Consider the following 16229-nt stretch of genomic DNA (forward strand, 5'->3'; position numbering starts at 1 on the left):
AGAGTGAGGTGTTCTCTCATTTGTGTCTGGAAGTAACAAGCAAGCTAGCCAATGCTGGCCAGTTATCTTGGGTGCTTGACTGCCCACTCGGATCAACCCTACTCCTCAGCCAGTGTGCGCTCTGAACACCCCGAGAGCACACTAAGCGCGCTCTGGCACTCCAGATTGAATTTACGGACACACCCTAAATTGACGGTTTGTATTTAGCATAATGTTTAGTAGCTTTGTCATTTCTTATTTACAATCAATTCATATTTTACATGTGAAGGTGGCCAGAAAGAGGATGAGAGTAATTACAAACTCCTCTGATAATCTGAAGTACCCAAAAGGGCCATTAGATATTGTGATAGATTACATAAAATCTTTGAAAAATACCAAAATTCTAGTAGTTTACTGGTAAACTACAGTAATATACCCTCCCTTTGCAACCCTAGTTTTATAAGAGCTACCCCGGGAAAAGGTTTAGACACTCATATTTACTTCATTTATCTTTATTACTTTCATTAAAGGCATAGCTTACAAAGGCAAATGGTTGTTTATTGGTACTTTGGGGCTTTGACCCCAGATGGGGAGGGTGAATGATGTAGACTAGCATAGTGGTTGTCACATCACAGAGACTTCAAATACTGATGAGGGAAAACGGGATTTCCAACGCTCATCATGCAGGTTTCACGTCGTGTATTTTGGTGGACATTTTTAGAACTACAACTCACCTCAGTGTATTTACAACTACAGCTCCCTACAGCACGCTTGTGTACTTATGGTTCATCACCAAGTAGTCACTGTAGTACAGTGACCGTACAATAACCATTACAACCATCTCAGATCTTTAACCAATGTTTAATGGAATGAACATGTCTTGGCTAACCCACCAACTTTCAATTGGCGAGACCTGCTTCAATGGTGGCAGGTAAGCATACAGGTGCAGCAACACTGATTGTGCATAATAGCAGAACTGTGGGCTAGAGAAGGGAAGAACATGCTCCCCCCACCTTGTCTCCTCTGTCTCCCCGGTCTCCCTTCTCTCCAATCAGGCCTGGGAAACCCTGTAGAGGGAGGAACAGGTTAGTGTGGGCTGCAGTGAAATCCCCAGTGTCATATAGTCAGTCTGGTAGGTCAAAGTTCAAAAACACTATTTCATACTTACATCCATTCCAGGCTCCCCAGACTTGCCCTGTCAACACACACATTATTGAATGCATCAGTACCACCATGACCAAGACCATGGAAAACCATGACATGCAATGATCGTAAGCCTAATATGCTAAGGTCATTTGATAATGAGGGCGTCACCCACCTTCTCTCCTTTGGTCCCTGGGAGACCCACCAATCCTGTGGAGCCGGGGGGACCCTGAGGGCCATCAACACCCTGGGGAGGACAGACACATTAGATATCATCACCATCATCATCACCATCATCAGCGGGTGCAGCTCATAATCTATTATTCTACAGTATCACTCACCCTCAGTCCAGCAGGTCCAATGTCTCCCTTCTCCCCTTTAGCTTTGTCTCCAGGCTCTCCCTGCATGGGAACACATTATACTCAGTACACTCTACAACACTCAAGAGCACGTACAGATTATCTATCTAGTTGCCTAGTCATTTTATCTCTACCTATATGTCCATATCTACCTCAATTACCTTGTACCCCAGCACAAAGACTCGGTGAAGCCAAGTTATCATTACTCATTGTGTGTTTATTTAACTTTTTTTCTCTCTGCATTGTTGGGAAAGGTCTGTAAGTACAGTGGCTTGTGAAAGTATTCATCCCCCTTGGCATTTTTCCTATTTTGTTGCCTTACAACCTGGAATTGGGGGATTTGTATAATTTGATTTACACAACATGCATACCACTTTGAAGATGGATTTTATTTATTTATTGTGAAACAAACAAGAAATAAGACAAAAAAGAGAACCTGTGCCTGCATAACTATTCACCCCCCCCCCAAAGTCAATACTTTGTAGGGGCACCTTTTACAGCAATTACAGCTGCATGTCTCTTGGGGTATGTCTCTATAAGCTTGGCACATCTAGCCACTGGGATTTTTTCCCATTCGTCAAGGCAAAACTGCCCCAGCTCCTTCAAGTCGGATGGGTTCCGCTGGTGTACAGTAATCTTTAAATCATACCACAGATTCTCAATTGGATTGAGGTCTGGGCTTGGACTAGGCCATTCCAAGAAATGTAAATGTTTCCCCTTAAACCACTCGAGTGTTGCTTTAGCAGTATGCTTAGGGTCATTGTTCTGCTGGAAGGTGAACCTCTGTCACAGTCTCAAATCTCTGGAAGACTGAAACAGGTTTCTCTCAAGAATTTCCCTGTATTTAGCGCCATCCATAATTTCTTCAATTCTAGACAGTTTCCCAGTCCTTTCCGATGAAGAACATCCCTACAGCATGATGCTGCCACCACCATGATTCACTGTGGGGATGGTGTTCTCTGGGTGATGAGAGGTGTTGGGTTTGCATCAGACATAACATTTTCCTTGATGGCCAAAAAGTTAATTTTAGTCTCATCTGACCAGACTACATTCATCCATATGTTTGGGTGTCTCCCATATTCCTTTTGGCGAACACCAAACGTGTTTGCTTATTTTTTTCTTTAAGCAATTACTTTTCTCTGGCCACTCTTCCATAAAGCCCAGCTCTGTGGAGTGTACGGCTTAAAGTGGTCCTATGAACAGATACTCCAATCTTTGCAGCTCCTTCAGGGTTATCTTTGGTCTCTTTGTTGCCTCTCTGATTAATGCCCTCCTTGCCTCATCTGTGAGTTTTGGTGGGCGGCCCTCTCTTGGCAGGTTTGTTGTGGTGCCATATTCTTTCCATTTTTTTAATAAGGGATTTAATGGTGCTCCGTGGGATGTTCAAAGTTTCAGATCTTTTTTTATAACCCAAACCCGATTTGTACTTCTCCACAACTTTGTCCCTGACCTGTTTGGAGAGCTCCTTGGTCTTCATGGTGCCTCTTGCATGATGGTGTCCCTCACTTAGTGGTGTTGCAGACTCTGGGGTCTTTCAGAACAGGTACTGAGATCATGTGACAGATCATGTGACACTTAGATAACACACAGGTGGACTTTATTTAACTTTTGAAGGTAATTGGTTGCACCAGATCTTATTTAGAGGCTTCATACCAAAGGGGCTGAATACATATGCACACACCACTTTTCTGTTTTTTATTTTTTATAATTTTTTGAAACAAGTTATTTTTTAAATTTCACTTCACCAATTTTGATTTTTTTTTGTATGTCCATTACATGAAATCCAAATAAAAATCAATTTAAATGACAGGTTGTAATTCAACAAAATAGGAAAAATGCCAAGGGGGATGAATACTTTTGCAAGGCACTGTAAGCATTCCACTGTTAGTCTACACCTGTTGTTTACGAAGCACGTGACAAATACAATGTGAAGACAGACATTACTGTACCTCTATGGCCTTCTAGTCTTACCTTAGGGCCAGGCGTTCCATGATGGCCCTGGAACACACAAAGATATCATTTCATGTCAGTCTTAAGTATCTGAAATGATTCAGCCACATCATATTGGGGAACAGAGGGGTGAAACTCTTTAGGTGACACACAGACACTCTCATATAGTGACACTCACCATGTACCCTGTAGGTCCAGGGGGTCCCGGGGGGCCGGGAGGGCCTGGCTGAGAAATCATCTGAACCTGAATAACAGAACAACAAACACATTAAAGATGATGAACATATCAATGGTTGTATCTCCAAAGGTGTCCTTTGAGAGATACAGACCATATGTAATTCCACTGTCAGCCAAGCTATGCTCCACATGAAGCAGCGTTCAATGCCAATATGATGCAGATTCAACGACAACTATCGAGTGTGTGAATACTGTATACACCCGTGTGCTTTACTTACCAGGTTATCTTCCAGCCTGGAGTCTCCCTTGTCCCCCTTCTGTCCATCCATCCCCTGAGACAGACAGAGGGGGGATTTAAATCTCTTTGCAGTAGGCTACTCGACAATATGTATACACCTCTGATGAAAGGGCTTATTACTTTGGATTCCCGTCTGTCTACTTACCCCTGGCCCAGAGAGACCCATCTCTCCTTTCTCTCCTTTCTCTCCGATCGACCCCGTCTCCCCCATATCTCCCTTCGGACCGTAAAGAGGAGAGAAGGTTAGAGGTCAAAGGGTGAGAGGTGAGAGGTTCAGGACAACTCTGATTAATCATGTGCATTATCATTCCAGATAATAAGTGAACTAAATATATAAATGTGCAACATTTCTAAACATTGGAGTGACACAGTGATTCAACGTGGGTTATAAAAAAAAACTGTCAAATGGACATTAGAGTGTCTGTACCTTCTCCCCATCTAGTCCAGATGTCCCAGGCAAGCCTAGCTCTCCCTGGAGTAGTGAGGAAAATACACAAGTTCCAACTGACAATTTACCTTCAAAGAGTATTGACTTCCATTGATTCAGACACAATGGATAGAAGAGATGGCATGCGTATATAAATAAGACCCTACCTTTCCTCCTGGGGGCCCCGGGGGCCCCGGTAAACCTGGTGGGCCCTAGGAAGGGACAGACAGACAGAGAGGTTACACAAAATACAAAACATCAGCCAGGCAAGTCGATCTGTCTCAGTAGTCTGTTAGTAGAATTACAATCAAATCCATGGATAAATCTACGTATATCCAATTCCATCTTCATCAGGCAGTGATTGTTTGTGATTGTTTGTTGAGTAGGTCAGTTCAGACAAGCATCTTAACTCAGAGTCAGTGGATTATGTATGTATTATCCTTAGAGCAATTGTGGGATTCAAGACGCCAGTGTAGGGCAAAAACAGAAAGACATTGTGGATGGATGGTGGATTTCACAATACAACACTCTCAGTAAACTAACGGATCATTATTCTCCTTTCTCTGATGAGGACCAGCTTTGCTATGGATGCTTTGGTGCAAATCGGCAATAAAATTGATCTATTGGGTCAGGTTATGCGGTTGGCTGAACACAATGCCTTGGCATCATGTCACACGACATGGCTGGTTTATTATTAACCTGGGGTTGAACTCTCAGAGAAGGACTCTGGAGTCTTGAGCAAACAATAGGAAAGTGGATCAAGTCCAGCAAGGAGCTGGGGATGGCACGCACACGCACGCACACACACACACACACACACACACACACACACACACACACACACACACACACACACACACACACACACACACACACACACACACACACACACACACACACACACACACACACACACACACACACACCACAGCAAATACCTCCGACACCCACCAGCAGTAAACCTAAAAGAGGATACTGCCCTATTGACCTAGCCAGAGCTATTACCATAGCATCCATAGCATCCTAACCTCTTCTAACCACACAGTTAATGGGGCAGGATGGAGTCAACCTCTCAGGGCAGGAGAATGGAAACCTGGACTCAGACTGACATTTTCTCACTGCAGCATGGACGGTTCCTTGGTTAGGGCTGAGAAGGCTGACCCTATGCCTTGGTTGCTAATGCATGGTTCTATTTCTGCATGCTGTATGTGAGGGACATGGAGCCATTGTGCCTCCGGTGGTGGTGCTTCGCCACAAAGCAGAGGCTGTGTGTGTGACCTCTTGAAGCAATAAAAGATGGAAATCCGATTAATTCCCAGAGGTGTGTAATACATGTTGATTTCTCCATCCCCTCTCTTCCAGGCTTTTGTTTTGTGCTCTGGCAAAACTATGGCAACGGAAAGGGTTTACAAACAACTATTGTTCCAAGTTACTCCATCTTCTGAAACGATGGCCACCCACACGGATACTTTGAAAGCTGTAAAAACAAATGAATGAATTCTGAAGCACCAATTGCATCACCCAAATGTGGATGGAATCAATATGGCCCATCACGAAGCTAGAAAGAGTAAGAGTTCACCAGTATGTAAACTAATATAGATAGGCTTCAGAACACTGATGAGATCCCAGGTCTATGTTGTGACCAGCTCATGTGTAACTCAGTCATGTCTCAAGCATAGCATGCACGGGCCTACTCTAAACCTGGGGACCCCATGTAGATAGTATTTTTGAATCCGAAGCACACGCCAGTGAAGAGATAGGGATCTCTTATTAGCATGTAGCATGGGGCCCAGCATGAAGAGAAGATGTTTGTGCCTAGACTGTGAAATGAGTTAAAAGACATCTCCCTCTCTCTTTACTATGTGTCCCGACTGGATTGAGCAAGAACGCAAATAGGATATTATATCATTCTAGTTCTTTCAAGCCAAGCAACATCACAGATCACACCACCACACAGCAGGGTTAACTTCAAGCCGCACATCATGTGAGGCAACAATAACACAGCATGGGAAAAATAAATTTGAAAAGTGAAATGAATGATGTTTTGATTCTGCATGATTGAGAATGTCACTCCAGGCTATGTAATATCAGAGGCTGTGTTCCAGCTGTTAGGTATTTATGGTAGCTTGGTGTTGCATCCTGTATATATATATACATGTATGAGAGGACAGTGGCTGGTTGCAGGAAACTTTGGTTTTATGTCTCTGGTTAGTTGGTGGTTGTGGGTGATGGAGTAGTGATATCTAATGTGTCTGATGTCAGGGCTGTGGGACAGAGTGTCCTCCTTACACAAACACTCAGGGGTTGTTCACTCTGGTCTTAGAACCTACATGTGTACACAGGCACCCGTGTGTATGCTCACGTGTATGAGTGTATGCGCCTATGTCTATGCATTAGTGTGTGTGAGAACACACTGACTACACAGACCACATCTACAAAGCCGTGATGTGACAGTGGTTTACCCCGACACTGATGGTCTGGATGGCCTGTCAGGAAGGAAGAGCAGCGTGTTAAGTCTGTCAGGATAACTCTATGATACTCTATGGGCCTTCAAACACATTGTCTACGTCTCTGACTGGGAGGCCTCACCTGGAAGGCTTCTAGTAGCTTCCCATTGAAGTCAATGACCTCAGTAGAGCCAGGAACCCCCTTTTCACCAGGATAGCCCTAAGAGAAGTGGTGAAGAAAAGAGAGAGAGAGAATGAGAGAGAGTCATCAAGGGAAAGAGAAAGAGAGAGATGGAGAGAGATATATTAAGAAAGAGATAGAGAGCGATATATTGAGAAAGAGATAGATAGAGATATTGAGAAAGAGGTAAATATATTGAGAAAAAGATAGAGAGATATTGAGAAAGACATAGATATTGATAAAGAGATAAAGAGATAGATATTGAGAAAGAGATAAAGATATTGAGAAAGAGATAGCGAGAAAGAGAGATATTGAGAAAGATATATATATATATATATATATATATATATATATATATATAGAGAGAGAGATTGAGATGCTCATGAGCATCAAAAGTACATAAAAAGGTAGCCTCAGACAACTGTGAACATGATCTTTGGTGGTGATTAGGCTGTGTACACATACCAAGTCTCCCTGGGTGCCTTGCTCTCCGATATCTCCTTTGTCTCCCTACAAAATACACGCAAACACAAACAGTTGAACAAAAGCCTTTGAATTGGCTGTGTCCATATAGGAGAAACAACCTCTCATGTATTAGTGTGGAGGCGACAGGATATGTCTCACCTTAAACCCTGGGAGTCCGTCCATGCCCCTCTCCCCCTTCTCTCCCAGCAAACCAGCCTCCCCCTGTTACACACAGAAAGAAAACACGTAGCTTAGGCGTAGGTAAGTCACTTTACAATAATGTGTTCAGTACAATATCATAAAAAAACTGTAGGCCTGCTATAGTTGTTCAGTTCCATCTATGGTGGTAGAGCTGGAAGGAGGAAGTGGTGAAAAACAACACCAGAGGAACAGAGAGGGATTAACACCATAAAACAGGCCTGTGTTACAGACTGTAGAAAGGCCAGCAGGCCTTCTATTCCTGGCCATAGCCGTTTGAGCTGGAGCTGAGCAGTTCTTCCAGAATAAAAACTTCAGTAACCACAAACAGCAGCTCACTTCAACTCACTCCCAGACAGCGCATACACACACCACGCACGCACGCACGCACGCATACACACACACACAGACACACACACGCACGCATACACACACAGACACACACACGCATGCATACACACACAGACACACACACGCACGCATACACACACAGACACACACATGCACGCATACACACACAGACACACACACGCACGCATACACACACAGACACACACACGCATACACACACAGACACACACACACACACACGCACGCACACACACAGACACACACACGCACGCATACACACACAGACACACACACACACGCATACACACACAGACTGAAGCTGATAGAGAGGCAGTCAGTGCCGAGTGCCTGGCATGTGTAGTCTCTGGAGTCTTTTAAAAAGCCCATGACATCACTACAACAGAGGAGAGTGTTTAGCACTGGCTAGAGGCCTAACTCGGCGGAGAGGGAGAGATGGGGAGAGAAAGAGAGAGCACAATGAGGGTACAAATGAAAGCGAAAGCAATGTGTTTGATGTCTCTATCCATGCCACCCAAGACCTGTTTAGAGCGATAAACTCCAGACAGAAACAAGTGAAGAAAGAGGAATGAAAGGGATAGATATGAGAGGCAGGGACGGCCAAAGAGAGAGAGAGAGAGAGAGGGAATAAAACACAGTCTGATTTAGAGATTAAAAAAAGAAGAGAAGGAGGTTTAGGCGTAGGAGAAACTCTGAGTGTGGTCATGAAATAAGCAGCTAATAGTGTTAGCAATGGCTAACTCCTTAATTAGCGTTAGCATCATCTTCACCTTTGACCCTGGGGGTCCCTGTGGCCCTGGGTATCCTGGCTCGCCATCTTCACCCTGAGAGTGCACAAGGGGTCAACAAAGGTAACCACACAACACAAACTTGTACCCTATTGTATGCATCCGGCCAGATATACTGTGAACTCCATGCATATCGAGTGTACATTTATAGTGTATTTTGTTGTATGTGTACGGACATAGAGGCAAGACTTACCGGCTTTCCAGGTACACCTGCCTGTCCCTGTGAATGACAAAGAGATGTAGTTGGCGCATAATCTCTCTACTCGCCTGCACGTGCTAGTGCCCAAAACGAACTAGCACGTCTCTAGCTGCGGTACCATGTCATGTGCTCTTGTGCTAGTAAAACTGTCAAAACACAAAGAAACACAAACATTTGGATAACAGACTCACCTCCACACCATCGAGACCAGGGAAACCCTGTGGAGAACCAAGCAGAAAGTCACACATCCAGGTCTCCATTAGACATTGTGCATTCTGAGGAGTAGCCACAGGAGGTCAGTGTTTTATCATCCCACATAGAGTCTTGGTTATGTGCCTGCTATCATGTCAAGCATTTCCAGCTGTTTTTGGCTCAATCCTCCAATGCTGGAGGACATGTACCTCTGCTCACAATGAACCACATGTGTGAGACATGTTTTGTATGTCCAGCTGTTTTTGGCTCAATCTTCCTATGCTGGAGGACATGTATCCCGGCTCACAATGAACCACGTGTGTAAAGACATGTATATGGCTTTGGGCATACATAACCCCTCATTCCTTTTTCTATAAGAAGACATTCTATGACCTCATCTACACAATCAGGTACCATACACAAACAAACACAGAGCATCTTCCCTTTCAAACGTCTTGGCTGGAATCCAATGGTGATTAGAATGAATCCACCAAATGCAACTTTTGACTGTGTGTGTGTGTTTGGTTTTACTATCCTTGTGTGGACCAGAAGTCCTCACAGGGATAATAGAACAAGGACATTTTGCCCATCCCCACAAGGGAAAATGTTAGGGTAAGCTGTAAGCTTAGGATTCAGGTTTAGGGTTAGAATTAGGGTTAAGGGTTAAGTTTTGGGTTCAGGTGTTAGGGGTTCCAATCAAATCAAATCAAATCTTATTTGTCACATGCGCCGAATACAACACTGAAATGCACAACACTGAAATGCTTACTTACAAGCCCTTAACCAACAATGCAGTTTTAAGAAAGATAAGTGTTAAATGAAAAAAATAGACAAGTTAAAAATAACAAATAACAAATAATGAAAGAGCAGCAGTAAAATAACGGTAGCGAGGCTATATACAGGGGGTACTGGTACAGAGTCAATGTGTGGGGGCACCGGTTAGTCGAGGTAATTGAGGTAATATGTACATGTAGGTAGAGTTAAAGTGACTATGCATAGATAATGAACAGAAAGTAGCACCAGTGTAAAAGAGGGGGAAGGGGGACAATGCAAATAGTCTGGGTAGCTATTTGATTGGCTGTTCAGGAGTCTTATGGCTTGGTGGTAGAAGCTGCTAAGAAGCCTTCTGGAACTAGACTTGGCGCTCCAGTACGGCTTGCCATGTGGTAGCAGAGAGAACAGTCTATGACTAGGGTGGCTGGAGTCTTTGACAATTTTTAGGGCCTTCCTCTGACACCGCCTGGTATAGAGGTCCTGGATGGCAGGAAGCTTGGCCCCAGTGATGTACTGGGCCATACGCACTACCCTCTGTAGTGCCTTGCGGTCGGAAGCCGAGCAGTTCCCATACCAGGCAGTGATGCAACCAGTCAGGATGCTCTCGATGGTGCAGCTGTAGAACTTTTTGAGGATCTGAGGACCCATACCAAATATTTTCAGTCTCCTGCTTTGTCGTGCCCTCTTCACTACTGTTTTGGTGTGTTTGGACCATGATAGTTTGTTGGTGATCTGGACACCAAGGAACTTGAAACTCTCAACCTGCTCCACTAAATCCCCATCGATGTGAATGGGGCGTGCTCGGTCCTCCTTTTCCTATAGTCCACAATCATCTCCTTTGTCTTGATTACGTTGAGGGAGAGGTTGTTATCCTGGCACCACACCTCCAAGTCTCTGACCTCCTCCCTATAGACTGTCTCATCGTTGTCGGTGATCAGGCCTACCACTGTTGTGTTGTCGGCAAACTTAATGATAATGTTGAAGTCGTGCCTTGCCATGCAGTCATGAATGAACTGGGAGTATAGGAGGGGACTGAGCATGCACCCACGAGGGGCCCCCATATTGAGGATCAGCATGGCAGATTTGTTGTTACCTACCCTTAACACCTGGGGGTGCCCCGTCAAGAAGTCCAGGATCCAGTTGCAGAGGGAGGTGTTTAGTCCCAGGGTCCTTAGCTTAGTGATGAGCTTTGAGGGCACTATGGTATTGAACGCTGAGCTGTAGTCAATGAATAGCATTCTCACGTAGGTGTTCCTTTTGTGTAGGTGGGAAATAGCAGTGTGGAGTGCAGTAGCGATTGCATCATTGGTGGATCTGTTGAGGCGGTATGCAAATTGGAGTGGGTCTAGGGTTTCTGGGATAGTGGTGTTGATGTGAGCCACGACCAGCCTTTTTAAAGCACTTAAAGTGCCACGGGTCAGTAGTCATTTGGGAAGGTTACCTTCGTGTTCTTGGGTACAGGGACTATGGTGGTCTGCTTGAAACATGTTGGTATTACAGACTCAGTCTGTAAATGTCAGTGAAGACACTTGCCAGTTGGTCAGTGCATGCTCGGAGTACACGTCCTGGTAATCCGTCTGGCCCTGCGGCCTTGTGAATGTTGACCTGTTTAAAGGTCTTCTCACATCGGCTAGGGAGAGCGTGATCTCTAAGGTTGTGATCACACAGAGCTGATGCTCACATTCGTGTTGCTTGCCTCGAAGCGAGCATGAAGTAATTTAGCTCGTCTGGCAGGCTCGTGTCACTGGGCAGCTCGCGGTTGCGCTTCCCTTTGTAGGTTTTAAGGGTTAGGGATTTGTGGTTATGGTTAAGGTTAGCGTTAAGTTAAAGGTTAGTTTTAGGGTTAGGGTTAGGGGTTAGGGAAAATATGATTTTGAATGGGAATCAATTGTTTGGTCCCCACAAGGATAGTAAAACAAACGTGTTTGTGCTTGTGTGTGTGTCCCAGGTGGATGAATTGTATGCTTGGTGTAGAACCATGCGTGTTGAAATAATCCATGGAGAGGCCAGGCCGGGAGAGATGTTCCGTGTACGTAGCCCCTCATACAGACAGACAGCGCTTTGTCTCTTAGGCAAGTTGTCTGTTTATTTACACACTCAAGCACCTACTGGTCTACAGTAACAAACATTATTAGGAATGTGAAGTTACGCTAACTCTCTCCTCATATATCCCATTTTCTCCATTGCCTACTTGAGAACAGGGGTGTATTCCATCTGGCTTCCTTCTCCACTCTAAACGTATGGGTGCAGGCATGTACGCACACCGCCCCACACACTCTCCCCTCACCCTTCACCTTTGGACCGTATCGTTTTCTTGTGCCCCTCTCACCCATAACTCTTCTCTTCTTTCCACTCCTGTCTCTTACCTTTCAATGCCACTGGGCAATCTTTTCTCTGAACCCCCTCTCCTTTTGCCCTCCTTCTCTCATTATCCGATGTCACAGAACAGCCTATGTGCTTTCTCTCTGCCCCCCCCCCACTCTTCCTCTCTCGCTCGCTCGCTCTCACTCTCTCTCCCTCCATCTCACTCTCTCTCTCTCCCCCTGTCTCAGTAACGAGGAGGGTTTGAGGTCATTCACTAGGGAGAAAGTGCAGAACAACAGATCCACTCTTCCTTCCTCTGCTTCTCTCACTCATACATCTGTCTACAACATGGACGTTGCTTTGTTTTGTTGTTTTCTGCTCTGCAACGGGACTATGTTTAAATAAAAGGACAAGCAATTTGTTTACACCCTCGTTTATGACTCAAGTCTGTTTTCTTTTGTCCGTCTCTGCACTTTGCTCCATATTTGTTTTGCAGCCAGCCCTCCTCTTGCCCTGTCTAACCGACATTTTTCATCACAGTCCAGCTTTGACACCATGCCAACTGCCAATATGGGTAACAGTGCATTCGTTTGTGATCTTGGATAAACACAAATGACCTAAACCCCTACCCCGGCTCCTCGTCCCACTGATCTCCAACCACAGTTTGAGGCAGTGGCTCCAGATGAAATAACCCCAGGCTGGTTTAAAGTTAATCTAGAGAAACAGTGGCGGCCCAAGGCTAAAGATGTATTGTTTGGTGAGGCAGTAAAACTGTGGGTGAACCCAGAGAGAGTGCCATATCTGTTACAGGGGCACAGAGTGATAGAGCTGGGGTAGGGCCGACTGGTGGGAGACTAGGGCTAGCTGGATCACTTTGTGGCCTTCTATTACAGAAACCAGATGAGGTTTATTTTGGGCTGTTTTAAGTAAGCCGCAGCTCGCTGGCAGCCACAGTAGGCTCTGTCGATGTGGGTTCACTGCACTCTTATTACACCCTTTCCCCTCACCATCCTGTCACTGTCTCTCACTGTCTCTCACTGTCACGCCCATGTGGTCAACACGACCAGGTCAACACTATTGTGGTCAACAGCTACTGATGACAGGTGTTAGAGTGACCAGAAACTTAGTGGTGGTAACCTAGTTATCCATCATCAGCTGCATGGAACTAAGATAGGACACAGTATTGGTAAATGGAGGGAGAAAGAGAGAGAGAGAGAGAGAAAGAGAGCGAGGGGAAAAAGGGAGGAGAAGGTGACGGAGACAATGGGAAGTTATGTGTGTGTGTGCGTGCATATGGGTTACATTTATCTATTCTACCTTTACCTGTATGTGTGTGTTTATATGTGTGTGTAAGGTAATGCTGATACCTGTTCTCCAGCGGGGCCGCGGGGCCCGTCCTTGCCTGTGTTCCCAGGAGGGCCTCTGGGGCCCGGGGACCCTTGGTCACCCTGCAGGACGACAACAAAGGGATACGAGAGGGAAATCATGGTAGAAGAAATTAGAAAAGATGGTGATGGACACACACACACACACACACACACACACACACACAAATGTTTTGTTTTTCTCACCAGAATGGTAAATACATTATTTACCACATGACACACACAAACACACCCAAACGTACACATGTAAACTCTCCCAGGCACGAGATGTGTTAACTAAGTATTAAACACAACATTAACTGAATTGTGAAATGAAGTGTTTCATTTAATTGCTCTAGCCAAAATGAACCACAACACATGAAAGGGTATTTTACCAATGGAATTACAATTTACAAGGCAAAAACGTCCTTCCTCGCCAGTTCAGAATTTCCCTTAACCCACTTAGCGCTACATCCCACTTAGGCATCTCCTTAGCGACTTGCCTAGTTAAAAATAGGTCAAATAAAATAAATGACCACACCAGTATTTTCACACCGTGGTGAAGTAATCTAATCTAACGGTTAAAGTAAGCCCTTTTCATGTTAATGTTTCCCTGCTCGGTTCTTGTATAACTAAATCCATTCCATTAAACCAGAGTCTTCTCATGGTATTCACATGGATATTCCCAGCATTCTCAATCACAGACATAATGTATGTGCTGGTCTGGGCCTGTGTGTTGTGGTGAGATGTGTGAGACAAGGGCCTTTTCATTTAGACTGATTCTATCAAGGTCTTCATCCACCAGACTCTAGGCTCGTTTCCCTGCGTAGACGATTAACATAGTTCTGGAAGGCAGAGGACTCCACCAACAAAGCTGTTCTATTCCCAATATAATGAAAAGCACACAATCCTAAACCCGCTCTAACATGTGGCCCTGTAGTTTTCCTGATATGTTTTCTATTGGTTTTGTCATGTTACGAAATAGGCACCATAGAAACACCACACACACACACACTCACGCACGCACGCACGCACGCACGCACGCACGCACACACACACACACACACACACACACACCCACGCACACGCACACGCACACACGCACACGCACACGCACACGCACACGCACACGCACACGCACACGCACGCACGCACGCACGCACGCACACACACACACACACACACACACACACACACACACACACACACACACACACACACACACACACACACCCACGCACACGCACGCACGCACACGCACACACACACACACACACACACACACACACACACACACACACACACACCCACGCACACGCACACACACACACACACACACACACGCACTCGCGCACGCACGCACACACACACACGCACATTAAACAGAACACAGCACATGTGCATGAGGAGATAAATGAACTGAGAGAAAGCAGCAGAGAGATGACAACAGAGAGAGAGAGAGCGATACAATGAAGAAAAGGGTGAGAGACATGATATCAAGCAGTGAATAAGAGATATCAACCAGCAGTGAACGGGTTAAAGGTGGTTAGAGGTGCACACATGCCTTAGTGGAGGTGTACCTTCATCAAGCGTCTCTGAAAGTTGGACTGGTCACCAGACATAAAGCCGTGGTCATAGCGGGGAAAGACCATCTGAACCAGGAGAACAGAGGAGGAGGAAGAGAGAGAAAAAAGGAAGAGTAGGGATGGAGGGAAGCACAGAGAGGGTGCAGAGCAGAAGATGGAAAGAGAAAGTGACAGAGAGGTGGATAGAGAAAGAGAGATAGAGGGAAAGGAAACAGAAAGAAAGAAATACCAAGAAATCAGTGATTAAATAAGTCGGGGACCGATTTCAGGCTGAAGTCTCCCTCCATTCTCCAAGGAGAGACAGAGTGAGGTGCTGAGAAGTGAGAGACTGACAGAGTAAGCTTCCAGGTAAGAGGTCAGGGTTGATAGGTCAGAGTTGAGAGGTCAAAGGTGACCCAGCAACTGTAGTCCAGCGGAGAGAGACAGGCAGGTCAGCAGAGGCCTGCTGGGAGAACAAGGCTACGGAGGGGCACAAGGGACAAACCTTAACGGTGAGGATTTGATTACTGTGCAGACCTGCGTATGAGTTGTGGGAAGGAGGGCCCTGGGGGAGGAGGGGGGAGGAGAGGGGAGAAACACAGAGGAGGGTGAGTCACCTGTCGGAGGAAAGGTGGAGCACCATGTGGCTAAGGTAAACGTTCAACAGGTGTGTGACAATCCATTTGCCACATGGGTGTCTGTAATGTTAAAATGTAGAAGGATTGATCTGTATACTACCGGTACTCATATCTCATCATACCCAGTTAGACATAGCTGTAGAGTACACTAAATAGTCTTGGACCTTTCTATAATCTATCCACTCTCCAAGAAATCCATATCTAAGTATATGTGAACCAGTCTGTACCTATTTGCTGTATATGTCCCTTTCTTTCTTTGTAAACCAATATATGTGTGACTCACTCTATAATAATGCATCTCTTTAAACCCACAGAGGAGGTTGTGTTTGGAGTCCAACAGACAGTAACTATGATCATTTCCTCTCAAGCAGAACAGAACAGAGAGTCTGTCGGCAGATAACTCATATGGAGA

General features: G+C 45.3%; 1 protein-coding gene across 4 annotated transcripts in view; it reads right to left on the reverse strand.

Annotated features, from left to right (window-relative positions):
- LOC110488599 (uncharacterized) overlaps window positions 1-16229 on the reverse strand; it is a 62559-nt gene that overhangs the window by 8916 nt on the left and 37414 nt on the right. For 2 of the 4 annotated variants that reach the window (XM_036942725.2, XM_090198186.1), the window contains 19 exons: window positions 15685-15744; window positions 13618-13698; window positions 9172-9198; window positions 8975-9001; window positions 8764-8817; window positions 7586-7648; window positions 7427-7471; window positions 6923-7000; window positions 6796-6819; window positions 4501-4545; window positions 4334-4378; window positions 4052-4123; window positions 3887-3940; window positions 3610-3675; window positions 3453-3479; window positions 1464-1523; window positions 1298-1369; window positions 1148-1174; window positions 993-1046 (listed from right to left, as the gene is read on the reverse strand). In XM_036942725.2, the coding sequence (XP_036798620.2) occupies window positions 993-1046; window positions 1148-1174; window positions 1298-1369; window positions 1464-1523; window positions 3453-3479; window positions 3610-3675; window positions 3887-3940; window positions 4052-4123; window positions 4334-4378; window positions 4501-4545; window positions 6796-6819; window positions 6923-7000; window positions 7427-7471; window positions 7586-7648; window positions 8764-8817; window positions 8975-9001; window positions 9172-9198; window positions 13618-13698; window positions 15685-15744 (981 nt within the window). The remainder of the gene's footprint in view (window positions 1-992; window positions 1047-1147; window positions 1175-1297; window positions 1370-1463; window positions 1524-3452; window positions 3480-3609; window positions 3676-3886; window positions 3941-4051; window positions 4124-4333; window positions 4379-4500; window positions 4546-6795; window positions 6820-6922; window positions 7001-7426; window positions 7472-7585; window positions 7649-8763; window positions 8818-8974; window positions 9002-9171; window positions 9199-13617; window positions 13699-15684; window positions 15745-16229) is intronic. The other 2 variants (XM_090198187.1, XM_090198188.1) reach the window with 1 other exon arrangement.

Source organism: Oncorhynchus mykiss, chromosome 14, assembly GCF_057628025.1.
Source record: "Oncorhynchus mykiss isolate SJ-2025 chromosome 14, ASM5762802v1, whole genome shotgun sequence".
Classification (NCBI taxonomy): Eukaryota; Metazoa; Chordata; class Actinopteri; order Salmoniformes; family Salmonidae; genus Oncorhynchus; species Oncorhynchus mykiss.